The sequence below is a fragment of the Ascidiella aspersa genome, chromosome 1 (assembly GCF_963924565.1).
Source record: "Ascidiella aspersa chromosome 1, kaAscAspe10.2, whole genome shotgun sequence".
NCBI classification, from domain to species: Eukaryota; Metazoa; Chordata; class Ascidiacea; order Phlebobranchia; family Ascidiidae; genus Ascidiella; species Ascidiella aspersa.
Window position 1 is genome coordinate 39590692 of NC_139447.1, and position 17288 is coordinate 39607979.

Sequence of the window (17288 nt, forward strand, 5' to 3'; positions counted from 1 at the left end):
TTCCTTCGCTTGCAGTTCTGATTTTCACACTTCGCAGTTGCTCAAAGATGGCTGTTGGCTGTTGCCATTCTTTTTAGTGCATTCAGCCCCCGCTCAAAATAAATTGTAGTTGATAAAACCGTTTAGCAAGGTGTTTAGAGACATGTAGAACGTAAACATCCTCTTTTCTGGCACGTTTTAGCAGCTAGTTGTTGTGTACCGACATTTTAGCTTAATTTCAGCAGTTTATGCTTTTTTGCTGATATTTTTTTGTGAACCTTGCTTGCTTTAACAAATTGCAAACTGGAAAAATTCCGCTTTGAAGTGCACAAAGACTAATCCTTATCAGGAATTTATTTTGCATAGTTTAAAAAATGAGATTTGTAATATTCATATTTACATTATTTCAACCTTTAATTAAGTTTCTGTATTTCAGATTGTTTGAGAACCAGGATTTAATTACTATCACTTTCGAGAAGTGATTTTCATCCACAGGCATGTCAAGTCGCGGACGAATGGATGAAGGCCTTCGGATCACAGTTGGTAACGACGTTTATTATCAGAAAGCAAATAATTCGCCACAGAATAAATCACGCTCCCCTAGTGGTGATTTGAGGAATCGACTCGGTCCGAGACTTAGCACAGGATCAAGGTAAGTTTACAGTATTTGTATAAAAAAAATTGTAGTGCTATATTTAGAGTTTTTTTGAGTTTGTTGATAATTGTTCGTTGTTACTTCTATCCATCGATGACGGAAGATTGAATGTTTTTTGCATCAAAAAAAGAATCCAGTTAAGTCAATCTTTTGGATGACAGCAAAACAGCAAAGTTGTTGGTCGATGTCTTGTTTTTAATAGTTGAGCTTGCAGAAAACTGAGAAGGCATGAGCTAAGAGTTTTATTTAAATGGAACTGTACTTATTTTTTATATATATATTCTGAATATAAATAGGCTCATCTTGTTTTAAAACAAAACAAGCAAAAAGTTGTAAAGATTTTAATGCAAGTTGTCAGTTAAAGTGTAAATGAAGTTGCCAAGAATTAAAAGTAAAAGCATTTCGAGAAGGTCCACATTATGTGATTGTTGCTGAAAAACAAAACTCAAAATTCATTGAACATCAAAGTTTTGTCATATATGTGATACAAGAAAAACAAATCAGCAATTCAGGCTCTACAAAGCCAACTGAAGTTTTTTTGTTCAGAAATGAAGTCTTTATACATTGAGAAAATACACTTAGATAATATTTGCAAAGGTAATAACTTAGTTTTATAATGAAGACTTACAGAAGAATGCTTTTTAGACTTGATACTTTGGTTTTAGGTCTGTTTTATTACAATCAGCCTTAGATGTTTACCAGACAGTTTAAAGTAGTCAAAAACAAAGTTGCACAATTCTAAATTGAGTCTTTCACCCACCGTCTGTTTGCAACATAAGTAGCAACCAAATGGAACTCTCAGTTTCTTCTTTTTGATCACCTGGAAAATACACTCATCTTCATAAGTTTGTCATCTTGATCTTGATAAAATCCACAATACCAGTACTTGTATGACCAGGTGAGAATTTTATAGTCTATTCCAAATACAATCTAGCAGTTGATAATAGAAGTAAAAAAAGCTTAACGCGTTCCTCTCATTGTGTTTCAGAATGATGGATGAGAGGAGAGATGGCTATCCCCCTGAACGGACCCAGCAAGGGTATCCCCCCGACCCGAGACAGTGGCAGAACGATCAGTACAAGCACCAGTGGCATACAGAAGACCGGTCGTACTCTGGGAGAATGCCGGAGGATCAATATCGTAGCGAGAGTGGGAGATCTATGGAGAGAATGCGGTCGCCGAACCAGGGCAAGTCTAGGTATCCTGCCGAGCAATCGTCAAAGTATTTTGATTCGCCTGGAAGACAATACAAGCGCTCTCCACAACGAGGAAGAAGTCCACCTCCACAACAAAGAGGTCATTCTCCTTCGTACGACTACAATGATCCAGCGAGGGCACCACAGAGCCCGAGAAACTATCTGCGACGATCAATCTCGCCACGAGGAAAAGCAAGATACCCCTCGAGTTCTGATTCTAGCGGAAGTCGCAGCAGAAGCAGCAGCCGTCACAGTGGGAAACGAAGATCCCAGAAGAAATCGGCACCAGCGGATGACTTTCTAATGACGATGTACTCCGGATCTGGCCCTGCTCCCAACAATGAGCGAGGATACTTACATTCCTCGTTGGACCGAAGTTCAAAAGCAGAGAAAAAGTCTTACAGGAGGGAAGAACATGAATCGAACTCACGAGGCTACATCAACCCAGACAGGGAAGGACATTCTTTGAACGCGCTCAGCCAGGCTTATGGTAACACTCCTCCGAAGAGACACCACTCGGAAACCATGGATGATGAGGAGAGGTTTCTTTACGGTGATGGTACTCCGGTGCAGAAGAACTCTGTTAAAGCAGCTGAGCCGACTAAAAAGTCAATCCTAAAACGAAGAACAAAGTCACCAGAGCCAGAGCCTCTTCAAAAGATATCCCAAGAAGAAGCTGCCAATGTTACTCCTGGTGGTTTCGATAACAACGCCCTGAAAAATGTTCTCAAAGCGATCGGATTTGATTTTGAGCTTTCCAAACAGATCCAAGAAAAAGCTGCCAAAGATAACTCGGACGAAACAACTCCGAAAGAAACTAAAAAGGAAAAGAAATCAGCTGCAAAGAAGCAGGACAAAGTACCTGTGATTAACGTACAACAACAACAACAGCAACAGCAGATCCAGCCTTCTGTCTCAATGGCCAGCTATCAGTCGAACAACTCAGCGATACAGATGCCTTACCAGATCCAAGGAGCTCATCAGATCCAGGGTGCGCAGTACATCACACCACAAGTATTACAGCAGGGTCAGGCAGCTGGGGGTGTTTACATTTACCAGCCGCAAGTATCAGGTCCTCCGCAGCTTGTTTACCAGCAGCACCCGATGGCAGGGAAAGCAGTCGTCCAAACACAGCAAAACCACCCCAACTTGAAGGTGATCCAACCTGTCGAGCAGCCAAAGGTTAAGGTCGATCCGAAAACTGCCGAGGAGGAGCGAAGAGCGAGGAAGCAGAGGTTGAAGTTCCTTGAGGTCGAGCTGGAGAAGTTGAAGAGGCAGCAACTTGAGTTGGTTCGTAAAAAAAAGCGACAAGCAGCAACGGCTGGCGATCAGGAACTCATGCGACAAAACTCTTTGCTGCAGGTAAATACACATAACAGTAACACAGGACACCAGTTTATTTCCTTTTAAAAGCTAATTTTTGTTAGTTCAACAAAAATAACATTTCTGATGAATTTTAACGTTTTCTGCTGAAATTCAAGTGCAATCAATTTATTCGTTGGCACCAAAATAGTATTTCCTTTGGTTGTGCAAAATTTATGTACAAATTAGTTAGAATAAGTTTTATGACACTTTTTTAATGTTCTCTCACATCAAGAATTAGATAGCAGATGACTGTTTAAATATGTTATCACAGTTAATAGGTTTCAATAATTTACATTTTATTTCAAAACCAATACCTTATATTTTGGACAAAAATATCGCAATCCGACATGAAAAGATGTACATGAGATAAAATTTAGGATTCCTTCAAATATTTTTTGCCAATTTAACAAAAAATTTGTATTTTTGCTAAAATTAATTTAAAGTCCAATCGTTCTTTTAGTAAACATTTTTCTAGTTGTCATAGCTTAATAAAGCTGTGTTTGCCTAAAATAAGATCCTGTTAATTTTTGTTACAAAAACATTTGTTTTTTAAGTTCTGCCAATGTTACTTTCCTTGCAGGTTGTAACAAAACAAAACGTCACTTTTGCAGCACACAGTTTCTAACAGATCTTATTTATTTTAGGCCGGTGTTGAAAAACAGATAAATGAGATCCGATTGGCTGCAGAAAGAGCGGCGTGTGCTGAAAGCTCCACTGATGTAAGTTGCCATCGACCATTGCACGAGCCTTTTCTGTGTATTGTTTAAAATTTTTGACACTTTAGAAATTTGCTAAATGTATGAAACACATGCATATGTTCTAACAAATTTGGTCCTTCTAAAGCTGTTTTTAGTTGAACCAACAGTTGAATGAATGATTAAAGAGCTATTTCATTAGTTTTCTAAACAAAATTAAAACAAAAAATCAAACTGTTAAAACAAACAAGTTCGGAGTGTCTGCCATGACTTTCGGTGTACTGTTAACACATAACCTCATTTTTTCTATTTATTATTGTGTAACTGGCACAAGGCCATTATTCCTTAAGCGTTGCAATTTACACAAAGCAAATAAATGAAACATATTTTATTAAGAGTTTTTTTGCTTGGCTGTATTGCCCAACTGTTGTTGGTAATACACTTGAAGCAATCACAGACTAAATATGTCAATCAATGCAGGCTAGAAAAACAACTAGTCTGTGGTTTGAGTTCACGACCTCGGCCATATCTAGATCACAGTTGTTAAGCACATGTGTGTATCTTTCACTGTTGTTGGTAAATTAGATTTCTAATTTGATATCATGTAACTGCATCCCACCAATATCTTTGGTGGAAGACATATGAATACAATTGGGGTTGCCAAAGTATGAAATATGCATATATTTGCTTTATTTGAAAAACATAACCCGTCAAATCTTTTAAGTTGGACAAGTTATGACACAGCTTAAATAAGCCAATTCAGATAATTTTGATTTTATTTAATGAAGAGTGATTTTGTTGAAAATGCGTGTTTTGACAATGCAGAGCAGTGATTCAGACGATAGTGATGATTCAAGTGAAGATGAAGCTCCAAAATACCAGTACGTTGACCCCGGGAAACACACTTGTAGGATTTGCAATGAACACACAGGAAAATTGCTTGAATTTCTAGGACATCTGCATTCAAAGAACCACAAGAAGGTAATTATTAGGGCAATGTCTCCTAATCTGTCCACCTCATGGCAAACCGGTAGACCCATTAACATGGCTGAGCACCCGATAAGCTCTAATTTTGATTAGTTTGTACTTTATAGACCTCAATACCTCATAGATGCTTTATTTTTGAATAAATGTTTGTGAATGAGATAAGTCAAACGAGAAATAAAAAAGATAAACAACAAATGTTTTATATTTTAGAATATTTACCCACTTGCCCCGCGCACAGGTTAAGAACTGCTGTTATAGGTTTCGCCTATGCTTGTTTTATCTTATGTATTTTTGTGTTGTTGTAAAACATAACAAACATCTGCAATATTGTTCATTGTTTAGGAAATGGACCCGTCTGATAAACCTTGGATGAAAAAAATTAACCAAAAGAACAAAAAGAAGAATCCATATTCCATTCCTGTCCCTCTTAAAGGTGAGAATTTTATAAAGAAAACTTTGCAATTTATTTTGTATGAAAGTTTTTCACCTTACCCCAGTGTTTCTGAATGTTTTTTCCTGTCCACCTAAATATTAAGAGTAAGTAAGTACAACAGCAAAGCTTGGGTGACCAAATTATCTTTAGGTTACTTTTTGCAAGCCCAAAGCGAACATAAAACAAATGGCATAAACAAGTTTAAATCTTATTAATTTACTGAACTTTGTATTGCCTAGAGAAATTTTGCCAACAATTAATCTTAATATATGTAACCATATAAAACTACAACATTTGACCAACCAAATCAAACGTTTAAGGCCACAACCTATAGTTTGAGAAACACTGCCTTACTCTAACTAATAAGTTACACCATATTTATTACAATATGCCGTTATTTAAAGGTGCCGAGTTTTTGATGCCAGTTCTCAGTTATTACTGCAAAATTTGCAAAGAACATTTCAGCGACGAATTCAAGGCAGAAGACCATTGCCATGGCATCGAACACAACGAAAAATACAAGGTATGAAACTGTTGCTGTTGGCAAATTGAAAAAAGGTTGAGTAACAATCAACTTGCCATGTTGGTAAAAATGCAATCCAACCCTCAATGTTGCGGTGTTTTTAAATGTCTCGTTACCGAAAAATATTATCTTATAATTAGGGTCATATTGTAACGCAAGGAACATATTAGCAACCTTAAGCCTCAAAAAGCAAAAAGGTATTGTAAGTGGGTTAGTGCAAAATTTTAACCTTGAGCTGTTGGGTTACCGCGCACCTATACCACTTGATTAATCCCAAAATATCAAGAAATGTATATATATTATATCTGCTCAATGTGCGCCGTTCCCCTCTAAATCTATATTAAAGTTTGCATTTTAAACCCAATAGGCACGATGCCTTTTCCCCTTTAAATTGACTTCAGTTGTACATTTGCGCACAGCTCCCAACATAATGAGACGTCTTATCGCTTGAATTTGATATTCTATTTTGACCTGGCCCGCCACAACATTTTAAGCTTCGGCCTGCGTAAAAAAATAGTTGCCCAATTCTGCCTTAGATGCTTGAATATTATACTAACTAAAAATTGGCCCGTTTAGTTAGGAAGTTTGCTATAATAATATTTCAGCTTGCAATATAACAGCACAAGTTTTAAAATGCCGTCAACACCAGATGTGCAGAACTGTTTTGCACTGAATTCTTACCCTTTTGCTTCTTTGCAAAAATTCTACCAGGATGTTTAGCACAACTCCCGGTGTGTGTCTTTATGTTCACTATATTGGCTAAGAAACTGTTCTAACCGTTAGCTCAAATATTCTCTTGTAATTTCAGAAATTCTGCCAGGATCATCCAAAATACGAGAAAGCTTACGACATCGACCAAGCCGCTCAGAAGATCAAGAAGCTCAAAGAGGAGGTTGCAGGTGGAAGAGATCTCGATCAAACTCCCAAGCTCAAGCAGGAGCGGATGTCCCTGGATCGCTCACAAGTCAGGAGTCCTTACGAGAGGATCAAGGAGGAAAAACATGCTCCTGTGAGCACTCCTCCACCTCCGAAGAGAGCTTATCGGGAGAGGACACCTCCGAAGAGGTACGAGAGTTACAAGAAACCGAGTCCTGAGAGGAAGCACGCTCCCAAGCGAAGATTTGAGGAGTCGCATCACGATTTGAGAGTCGCTGATGAGAAGAAGTCGACTCGGCACGGAGGCAGGTGGTCGCCGGGTTACAACGATTACGACGGGAACGATGAGAAAATGAGTCGGAGCAGCTACGACCGCAAGGAAGATTTTTCCAAGTCGAGTCGAAACAGTCGCTCGTCAGCTTCCAAAGGTGGATACGGAGGAGGGAGCAAAAGTCCCGGGATCGGCTTCTCTAAGTTTACCTGGAAGAAGAGCGACAAGAAAGAATCTCCAGAGGCCCCGAAGAAAAAAGAAGCCCCTACTCCCCCGCCCCCGGTAATCACCCCCAAAGAGAAACCAGCGCCCAAAAATAAGAGCGAGGAAATCGAGAAAGGCAAGCTTGCGGCGAAGTTGACTGGAAAGGCTCCCGCGATTTCACCGAAGATAAACACGGGAAGCAAGTTGGTGAAGCGATCGGGTTTCGGGGTGAGCACCCCCAACACTCAGATTCGTTCGGGAATAAAAGGGGTTCCACTAAAAAGCCCCATAACCCCTAAAACGACCCCACCCATGAACGCTGTTCTTGCTGCTTCTACCCGTTCTCTGCCCCCTGCAAGACCCCTAGGGATCATGAAAGCTGGGGCTGTGATCAAAAAAGCCCCTGAAGTGACTAAACCCCCTCCACCGCCCCCAGTGGAACCGGAGCCGGAACCAAAAGCGATCATCAAAAACGAACCCCCGCCCCCTGGAACGGTTGATGTGTTTGATGCAACAGGTTTGTCACTTAAAACTAAAGTAATATCAAAGTTAAGCGTATTTGGATTAATAGAAATAGTGTATGTGTGATGATCCCCCAGTGTGAAGTTGCTTGTACTAACAGAATGAGCAAGCCACGGCGCATGGTTGTTTCTCAACTCGTTCCCTTCTGAGCCTGCATAGCTCAGTTGGTAGAGCCACGGTCCCGGCTTGACCGGAGGTCGTGAGTTCGAACCTCACTGCAGGCTAGTTGTTTTTCTGGCTTGCTCTGCTTGCATCATAGATCGACAGATTCGGCGAGTCTGCGATGGCTTTTCGGTGTGGTGTATTGGAAAAATGTTAAGTCAGTGTTGTAATGACTTGGGTCAATAATTTGGCTTGACTTGTACGTTTTTGTGTTAAATACCTTGGGTTAAAATTAGGTGATTAAACATCCATTCAAAAACTCCACATAAACTAGAAACAGATGCTGCTTTTCTATTCATGCACAATGAAGTGTACAGCACAATGTGTGGTCAATAGTGAATTGGTCATACACCCAAGCCTGCCTTGCTTAAATCATTGATTGACAGATTCGGTCATTCCAATGCACTATTGTGTAAGCCGTTATCTTAGGTCAAAAAGAGACTACGAAAGGTCTCTAAATCACAGTTGTGTACACGTATTTTGATGTACATCTTTCATTTACTTGACTTATGGCGGTACCTTCATTTATGATTGTTCTACAGATGCTGGGGACGAATCGGACGCGAGTGGAATAAGTATGGAACTTGCAAGTGACGAGGATTAAACCAACAACTGTCTGCTGTAAAAATCACCGTGTACATATTCGCTGGCGTTTTATTAACAACAAAAACATTCGACTTAGCACCGCTGCTTAAACTGCATCATCTAGCGGACCGGTTTTCTTCCGCCATCTGTCCTCATGGTGGCGCTTTATGTTGGCGCTCACAGAAGTAATTTCTTCCCTTCTCCGTGCTGCCTCCTGCGGAAAATAGCAAGGATTAATTAAAACTTAAAAACTATATAAGAAAACTCCAATGAATGTTCGCAATACAGAGACCAGTTATTTTCTGCCAACAATGGATCTAATCCACGATTCTCTGTAAATAGTTATAAATTTTGTATCAGAACTGCAATGATTGGTTCATATTTCGCTTTTGTGAAAAAAATCATCAAATAAAATAAAAAAGTTGAAGTTGTACACTTGATGCTGGAACAAAACAGAACATAAAAGACAATCAGCATAAATAGCTTTATATCTAATTTATATGATAAATGACTAATGGAGCTTTGTAATATAAATTTCAGAGTTAGGGTTACGCCTTGTTTATTACAATATACTGTTGCCTAACCTAGTGGTTCAAGTTCCTTGATGCCAGACCTCGACAGGGAGGGGGTGCACGTGAACCCAAAAATGTATATTTGCCTATGTTAATAACTACGCAAAAGCAAAAAAATCGCGCTTGCCATGAAAATTTGTCAACTTAAAGAATGTATAGAGTTTTTGCATTGAAAGCAACACAGCACCAACCTAAAACTTCAACTAAATAAACGAACTTTAACGTCACGTATAGATCTTTTTGTGAAGTCGTATTTGAAAATAAAGTTATAGCCCCCTTTAAACAAAAATCCTAGATCCGCGCCTGAACCTCAGTTATTACTGCAACATAAAAGTTGAGTTTGTACCTCGATGCTGTTCACCACGTCGACTTCCCACTTTCGGGCCACCAGAGTGATGACCGTACCTTGGTGTTCCTGGCCAACTCTACCCACTCTACCGCATCTGTGGATGTAGTCTGACACGTGGTTAGGTACGTCGTAGTTGATCACCACTTCCACCTGTGTGGGTTGGATAAAACATTTAGTGGGTGATATAGGGGAAGTTTTGGACACGGCGATTATTCAATGCAGGGGTACAAAAAGTGGCACGCACCCCCCCCTATCATTTCAAATCATAAATTAACATTCCAACCAGCCTTCGTGGACCCCTTAAAACTCCACGTACCCCACGAGGGGGCGATGAACCCCTGCTCTCCCGGGAGTTTTGGAAAGCCGAAATTAATTGGTCTAATTAGGAATGTAGTGCAAGTCCGTATATTAGTTGATCAGTACTAGGAAGGAAATGTTCGGTACTTTTTATTTTGATAGATAAATATAGATATGTTTATTGTTTGGGAAGCAGGTTCCCAGGGAGCAGCGAAAGACCGTTAGGTCATCAAAGTCAGCCGCACCCTGATCTCAGTATCATCAGAATACATGTGCAGGTATACGTTTAAGAGAAATTCCCGATATTTTGGACAAAAAGTATCGTGATGGCTAAATTCCTATGTTTATTTGTTATCGGATCATGTGTCGGTTCCTGTCCAATATTTTCGGCCATTCCTCGTCAGTATCATTTCATCAAATTTCTTCAAATCGATGACAACGTAATTATCGCTCAATTCATTAAACAAGGACGTTACAATTCATTTTTGGTTAATTACAAAACAATTATTAGTCTTTTATTTCAGTTTTACCGCCATTGCGTCAAAAAGTGATTTAAAAGTAGATATTTACGTGTGTGCGTTCTGTCAGTGAAGACCCGTTGCCAAAACCATGTAAAATACACCTTTGTTCGCTGGATATGTGGATAATATAAACCAACCTGTTTGGTGTCCACTCCTCGCGACACCACATCAGTTGCGATAAGGAAGTTTGCCTGGCCCTTGATGAACTGGTTCAGTCCTTTTCTTCTGGACTGTAAAAAAATATAAATGGTGGATGACATACACAATTCAGGCTAATATTATTATTAAAAATTGCTTTATTTATATCTACGAGAACAGCCATTTTGCGAGTTGGTTTTCAGCTAATTTTAATTGTTAATTTGTTGGTTTTTTTTCTTAAAAACATTTGCGAGAAGTGGTTCTCACTTTTTCGTCCCCGCGACACCCCCCCCCCCCCCCCCCTTTTTTTTTTCAAGTTAAGTTTTAACCTTAGCATTGAACTTAAAAAAGTCCATTTAAATGCTTATACACTAGTTAAAAGGATGTTTCTATGTCGTAACTTTTCTAGAAATTTGGTTTCAAACACAGTTAAAACATTTCCTTTTTGAAGTTGATAACAACCTTACCTGTCAATAACCGATTAAAAATTTATTAATTTTAATTTAATTTGGAAAACAAAATTTTAACTTAAAAAAATAAGGTTTTAATCGCTGATCTAGTGCCAACCACAGTTGCAACTTTCCATTTTTAAGTATAATAAAATCTCACCTGGCTTTCATCTTCACCGTCGATTTTGTGAGCCGCGATTCCATGTTCGAGGAAAAACTGATAAACTTGCCGCACATTTTTGCGGCTGTTGCAGAAAATGATGGCGTGCTTGTCGATCATTTGCTTGACGATGGTGATAAGTTCGCCGGGTTTTTCCGAAGGTTTCACCCTCATAAACTTGTGGGTGACATGTGGCGCCACCCGGTGTAAATAACCAGTTCGAACCACATCAACGTCCCTCTCCTGAAAAAATATTTGCGATCAAACATATTTATTATTATGTCGGCAATTGTATTTATAATGTGTTTTTTTTCTTAAATTTTATTCAAAAAATGCCAAGCGCTTTAATTTTAGACCTTTCATTAGCTATAATTTTTTTTTTTAATTCTTTAAATGTCTTTGGATTGTTTTAATTAAATTGTATGCCAACCCTTACCTATTATTTGCCAAATAACAATGAACACATGAAATATTTCGCTACATGCTCTAATCCAATTAATTAGATTTTATTACTATTAATTAAGTAAATTTGTACTTTTTATGTCGGTGAAAAAAAAATAATTCCCAGAGACCCAGATAGCAGAGATTGAAGAGGTCTGACTTAAGATAATTGTAGATTACTATCTTGTAAGAAAAGTTTTGATATGTTTCTAACCTCAATCAAATCCTGGATTGCTTTTGTTGCATATTTTGGGAAAGTAGCGCTGCACATGATTAACTGGGCGGTGTTGGCTCTATCTCCAAGAGGTGTGCGCTTCCCAGAATTAATCTAAATGGAAAGCATTAAAGATGATTACTGCAGATGTGACGAAACAATGCAGTGGTGGCAAACCGCAAGCTAAAATAATTAAGGAAGAACAACATTTGGAAACTCTTTTACATTGAACATAAACCAAAAACATACATTTATTTAAAATAGGGTCAACAAACAGTTTCGGATAACTGTTATGATTTACTATTGCGGGACAGATATAGAATTTTGACAAACTTTGTTACCTTGATTATTGTTAAGCAAAAAAATATAATTTACGTAAAAAAATGTTACAAACTGCCAAAACAAATTGACATGGAATCCATTTTTAATGTGGAAAATGGGCGAAATAAGTTACTACAACTGAGTATAGGCTACTACACTGAAGTCGTAAATTATTGCTACAAATACATGGGTAAGTATAGCAAGGCAACATCCACTCAACTGGGAACATTTTACTGGTGAAGCGCATAACACATAGAATAAATTGAAGTGTATAAAGTGTATCAAAATTAAAAACAAACATAAATAAAATTAAAGACCTCGGTGATCGAACAAGTTTTTAATTTTTGTATTTTTGCTAGGCTAGCAGAGTAGCAGTTTGTTAAAACACATGCTTTACACTTTTACGTACATTGAATCGCTGTAGAATGTTGTGGACACCTGGTGCGAAGCTGTCATCGAGCAAAGTGTCACATTCGTCAAGAACGCAAAATTCTAACTTGCTAAGGTTCAATTTTCCTGAAAGTAAGCAGGGTATTATGCTATATTGCTACTGTAGTGGTTCTCAAACTTTTTCTCTTGCGACGCACTAACCTACAGTAATTTAACTATTTTGACTAAATTTTCCACCTTTTAGATAGGAAATGAAATTATTTAGCGATGCCCAAAGGAAAATTAAAATGATGCCCAACGCCGCCAGCAACAACTTACAGTTTTTTTTCTCTATGCTACAGGATACAACAACAGTTATGTGTTGCGTATTAAACAAGAGTATAGCTTTTGGCCAAATAAAAGACTTGGTACCCAGATATTATGGCCTTAGTATGGTCAAAAACTTTGAAAATTAGTATAAAAACAAAAACATACTTTGTTTAAGAGCTTGTATTAACATGTCAGGGCTAGAAACCACAATTTCAGATTTGGGAAGCGCTGTACTTGCTTTCTGCAAAAGATATTTAAAAATTAGATCTGGCCGTTTTGCGAGAAACTTACAAGTTAAAAAGCAGAAACTCACAAAAATATCTTTCGACTTGAGAGTTTTGAACTTGAAAGGCAGCTGCAAAGATTTTCCCATGTTCTAAAGTAAAAATAAACAGTTGTTTTAACAGGAAAAGTAAATAAAGAAGGTAAGGGTTGTGGCTCGATTCTTACCATCGGCCAAGAAGAGGCCGGGCATTTCTGAGTAAGTCAGTAGCCTATAGTGTCTGAGCCCACCCCTCGGGCAACATGTCTCCACTAGGGAGCAGGTGCCACCACAGAAGTAAGGCCCAAGTTTAAAACTGCACAAGGCAATAGTTAAACATTTTAACCTTTTTTGTTTTTGGTGTTGGTTCAGCGTAAGTATAAAACGAGTTTTTTTAACCCCTAACTGGGTCGCCATTTAATTTGGTTGGGTCGACATCTGCAATAGTTTAAATATTTAAATTTGTTGAGATTGGTTCTGAGAAAGATTTCTCCAAAATTTGAGAAATATTTGAGTAAAATACCAAGACATAGCTCATATAATTAAATTCGCACTTATAAGAATGATGTAATAAGTTCTCCTTACTTACAAAAAGTTCATTAAAGAGAATTGGGCTGTCAAAGCTGCGCTTTTATGCTTATGATTAGCAACAGAAAAAAAATTGGTTATATTCATTTTACTTGTATATATGCTGCCCAAATAAAACCCAGGTTTTCTTGGGAAAAAAATCAGGATCCTTGAAACTCGGTAAGGTTGTACAGGGTTTGTTACATAAACAAGATTTATTGGAGTTGTTTCCGCCATCAAAGTAAGTTAAAATATTTGTAAGTGGACAAGATTTAATATCTTCTTAAAAAACAATTTGTTACCACAACTTGATCGCACAACTCCATAGTTGGAGCTAAAATAACGGTTCGTGGGGAATACGAATCCTCAGAGTTTTCTGCAGTCGTTCTCGTTTCAAATAACCGATGCAAAATTGGAAGCAAGTACGCAAAAGTTTTTCCACTTCCAGTTTCAGCAGCAAACATCACATTGCCACCTGCAAAATAAAAGTAACTTAAGCTTGCACAACTCAGACAGTAAACGCAAGTCCCAATATATCACTATCTTTTTTATGTTCGAAAAGACGATATAACATTTGTTTTTCATTATCCATATAAAGTTTTTGTTTTATAACAAGCCGTTCTTTCTATTTTTTATTGTTGTATAGAAAAAAATAGGCAACTATATATCAGTTTATTTTGTTGGCTGAACCTAAAAAGTTTAAATTTTGACAATATTTGATATTTATAAATTACTGGTCGGTCTTTAGTTAGGTAAAATTTGTAAGAATAAATAAAAACAAAAAGGAAATTTAAATGCAAAATTAATCACTTTATTTACCGTCCAAGATCCGTTTTATGACCTTAGTTTGTACATTTGTGGGTGATTGTATGTTCAATAGTCGGAGAGCTTTTAATATTTCCGGACACAAATCTAATTTGTCGAAAGAAGACTCTTCCCTTAATGCTGGAATCTTAAATAAATAATCACGAATAAAGTCTGTTAATTTTTGAAAAAAACAAACAGTTTTTTAAGTTTTACACTTCTGAATTTAACCCACATTATTATTAACAATTACCTTTTTGTTGCATAAATTTTTATTATATTAATATCAAATAAAAAAAATCATAGGCTGGCTGATTTTAGCAAACTACATTACCTCTACAGCACAATTTGTTCAATTAAACAAATGCTGTTAAAGTTAGCAGCAAAACAACAAACCGTTCCAGTAGCGTGGATTGTAAGAAACTTTCCCGGACTTTTTCTGTTTCTCCACGTCGCTGATGTCAGCTCTGGTGGTTTAAACTTTGTGATGAACTCGTTTGTGTACATCTTCGCTGATGAGCTGTCGGTACTTATAAGCAGTTTGCCTGGACGCGCTAGCTTCAATATTGCTGTAAAGTTTATGTGAATAAAAAATGATAATTATTATGAATTCACTAAAAAATACTATATATAAATTTTATCAATTATATAAAGTTTAGAAAGTTTGAACAAATTTTATATTTGGCCTCTCATCTTCAGGCCACACCAAACTAAAACCACGGTTTGGCCCACAGTGTTAATTTTGTCAGCATGCGGCATATTTCTCTAATGAAGGCATAATACAGTTAAATGATGCCTAATTGAATTTGCCAGGATGCGCAAGCTTTAATAATGCTGGGACGTTCGTGAGAATAAAAAATAATAGCTGTGAATTGACTGAAAAAACTAGGAATCACCAAAATATGGTCTTCTGGGTTAAATCTGCCAGTCCACACGAATATTGGACAAAATAAAGGTTGATATGTTGTCATACTGAATTCCAAATTCAATTTTTGATTAAACTGAATGATGATTTCATAAAGCTCATTACAGTTTTTTCGATGCATAGTGATTTATATTTCCATTTTACAAAGATTGAGTTGATAAAGTACAACACACAACATTTATATCTGGCCCACGTTTGTCATGCTTAACAGTTATCCGGCCAAGTAATGAATAAGTTTTGTCACTCTGATATAAACTCTCAAGTAATTTCATGAAAATTTTCAAAGAGAGCCAAACTGTGAAGTGAGATTACTCAATTACTTTCATAAGGGTCCAGAATACAGTCCTCGTTCATGTTAAAGTTGTTTTATGTTAGCTATTAGTTTAGTATGTTACTAAATAACTAGAAGAAAGAAGAATGTGTAAGAATGTTTACATTGGTTGTTCTTATTTCTTCCTACAGTTCTTCTGATAATTGCTTTCTTCAAAACTTGAGGGTAACTTATCACAGGTAATTTTTCATCCTGTAAATAAAAAAATTGAGCAGCTCATACTTTTTAGGTAAACACTACAAGAAAATATATTTATATCTTAAGTTTACAGCTAATGGAAATACATTTGATTTAACTGATTTAAAAAAAACTTGAATAATATAAAAGCGTTTTACAAACTACATTTGAATATAAATATGCTGTTGCTACCAGGCATAGTATATTTAAAACAGGTTCCTTTGGCAATATATATTATTTTAAACGTTGGTAGAAAATAATATATATTGCCAGAGGAACCTGTTTTAAATACATTGAAATATATTTTATTCGAAAAACGTTCCTTAGTTTAAAAAAAAACATCAGAAATTTAGTTGCATTGTTTTTTTCACCTTTGAGTTTATTGAAGACGACGCCATTCGCATGAAAACGCATCTATTGAACGTGGATTCTCGAAAAACCATGCAGAAGTATTTCGTTGCCAGTAACGTCATTTTTTATTTGTTTGTTAAACAGTTTCAAACAAAATTATTTTTATACAAACGTAAACATTAAGAAAAAACATGTGTGTTCATGCATCACTGCGTCGCTGATCAATCATGCATAATATTCTGCAAATGGTCAAGTGTTTTTTTTTAATTTTGTAGTCTGAGAATACATTTAGGTCCATCAGTCTATTCAAAAACCTGTTTTGTTATTGACAATTTTTAAACCGGGAAATCACTAATGAAAGCGTATCTACATGCGTAAGCCAGCTGGTATTAATCAGGGAGTCGAACCGGAACTTTATGAACCGGTTTTGGGTCAATTTTTTTTGAACCGTAACCGAACCTGAAACGTTGTTTGAACGATTTTAAGTAGCTGAACCGGAACTGAACGGACTAATTTGAAAGCACATGAACTTTAACCGAACACGAACCTGTTAACAAAAGCGGTTTACTCCAGCATGACGTCCAACTTGTATTTTAAAAAGTCGAGTTACGCCATGTTCGAAATTTTAGGAACAAATTTGAATGTTGATTAAAAAACATTGATTTTTTTATTTTTTAGGTTGCTGTTTTTTTAATGGGTCACGTAACTTTCATTGAATGACTTACTATTCAAATATTATTCTCCACATTTATTGGCCCTCATTTTTAGATTTGTCGCAACACGTCAGCACATCAAATTAATTCTTTGTTTTATCGCCTTAATGTTGCGTCATGAAAGTTTTTGTTTAAATTCGATTGCCGATATCTCTTGCTAGAGTTTGCAACGAATGCCTTGTTACACCAATTTTTATGCGTCAGAGCTGTATGTGATGTTACGTATATCCGTTTAATGTGAGCGCTTTGTTTTGAAATTCGCCTTATTGTCAACAATCCATTATTTTAGAATCGAACGCCAGTTACGTCACAATGTAGATCGAAGCGCTTTTGTTCAAGCCATATTTGGACAAAAATATTATTTCCGTCTATAAGAGTCGTGTGAAAAAGGTTTAAACCACGCCTTGTTATCACGTGATATTTTGTTAAGTATTATAAGAATTAATGACGTAAATCTTTCTATATCGCAGATATTTTCTTAACTGATTCTCGTCTATAAATAGCGTGTTCAATCAATATGAAAGGAGAGAGAGAGATAGAGGCT

General features: G+C 36.9%; 2 protein-coding genes across 2 annotated transcripts; one reads left to right on the forward strand and one right to left on the reverse strand.

Moving 5' to 3' along the window:
- Nucleotides 1–282: 282 nt before the first annotated feature.
- LOC146170461 (uncharacterized) lies at nucleotides 283–8757 on the forward strand. The gene is made up of 8 exons (XM_083388708.1): nucleotides 283–631; nucleotides 1623–3192; nucleotides 3840–3914; nucleotides 4716–4871; nucleotides 5220–5310; nucleotides 5715–5833; nucleotides 6642–7701; nucleotides 8411–8757. The coding sequence occupies exons 1-8, from the start codon at nucleotides 477–479 to the stop codon at nucleotides 8470–8472; spliced, it is 3288 nt and encodes a 1095-aa protein (XP_083244834.1). The 5' UTR covers nucleotides 283–476; the 3' UTR covers nucleotides 8473–8757.
- LOC146170462 (putative ATP-dependent RNA helicase DDX28) lies at nucleotides 8511–16229 on the reverse strand. The gene is made up of 13 exons (XM_083381154.1): nucleotides 16052–16229; nucleotides 15608–15695; nucleotides 14644–14816; nucleotides 14263–14395; nucleotides 13746–13918; nucleotides 12928–12990; nucleotides 12780–12855; nucleotides 12325–12431; nucleotides 11595–11708; nucleotides 10940–11182; nucleotides 10330–10422; nucleotides 9372–9524; nucleotides 8511–8667 (listed from the first exon to the last, which is right to left on the reverse strand). Exons 1-13 carry the CDS (start codon nucleotides 16151–16153, stop codon nucleotides 8560–8562), a joined length of 1626 nt encoding a protein of 541 aa, XP_083237280.1. The 5' UTR covers nucleotides 16154–16229; the 3' UTR covers nucleotides 8511–8559.
- Nucleotides 16230–17288: the final 1059 nt, after the last annotated feature.

Coding starts and splice junctions, on each gene's coding strand:
- LOC146170462 (XM_083381154.1), bottom strand. CDS start 16,153: ATGACGTTACTGGCAACGAAATACTTCTGCATGGTTTTTCGAGAATCC. Junction 14,817..15,607: donor AAGAAATAAGAACAACCAAT/GTAAACATTCTT, acceptor TAAACTTTACAG/CAATATTGAAGCTAGCGCGT. Junction 12,991..13,745: donor AGTTGTGCGATCAAGTTGTG/GTAACAAATTGT, acceptor TTTTTACTTTAG/AACATGGGAAAATCTTTGCA.
- LOC146170461 (XM_083388708.1), top strand. CDS start 477: ATGTCAAGTCGCGGACGAATGGATGAAGGCCTTCGGATCACAGTTGGT. Junction 3,915..4,715: donor GTGCTGAAAGCTCCACTGAT/GTAAGTTGCCAT, acceptor TTGACAATGCAG/AGCAGTGATTCAGACGATAG. Junction 5,311..5,714: donor CATTCCTGTCCCTCTTAAAG/GTGAGAATTTTA, acceptor CGTTATTTAAAG/GTGCCGAGTTTTTGATGCCA.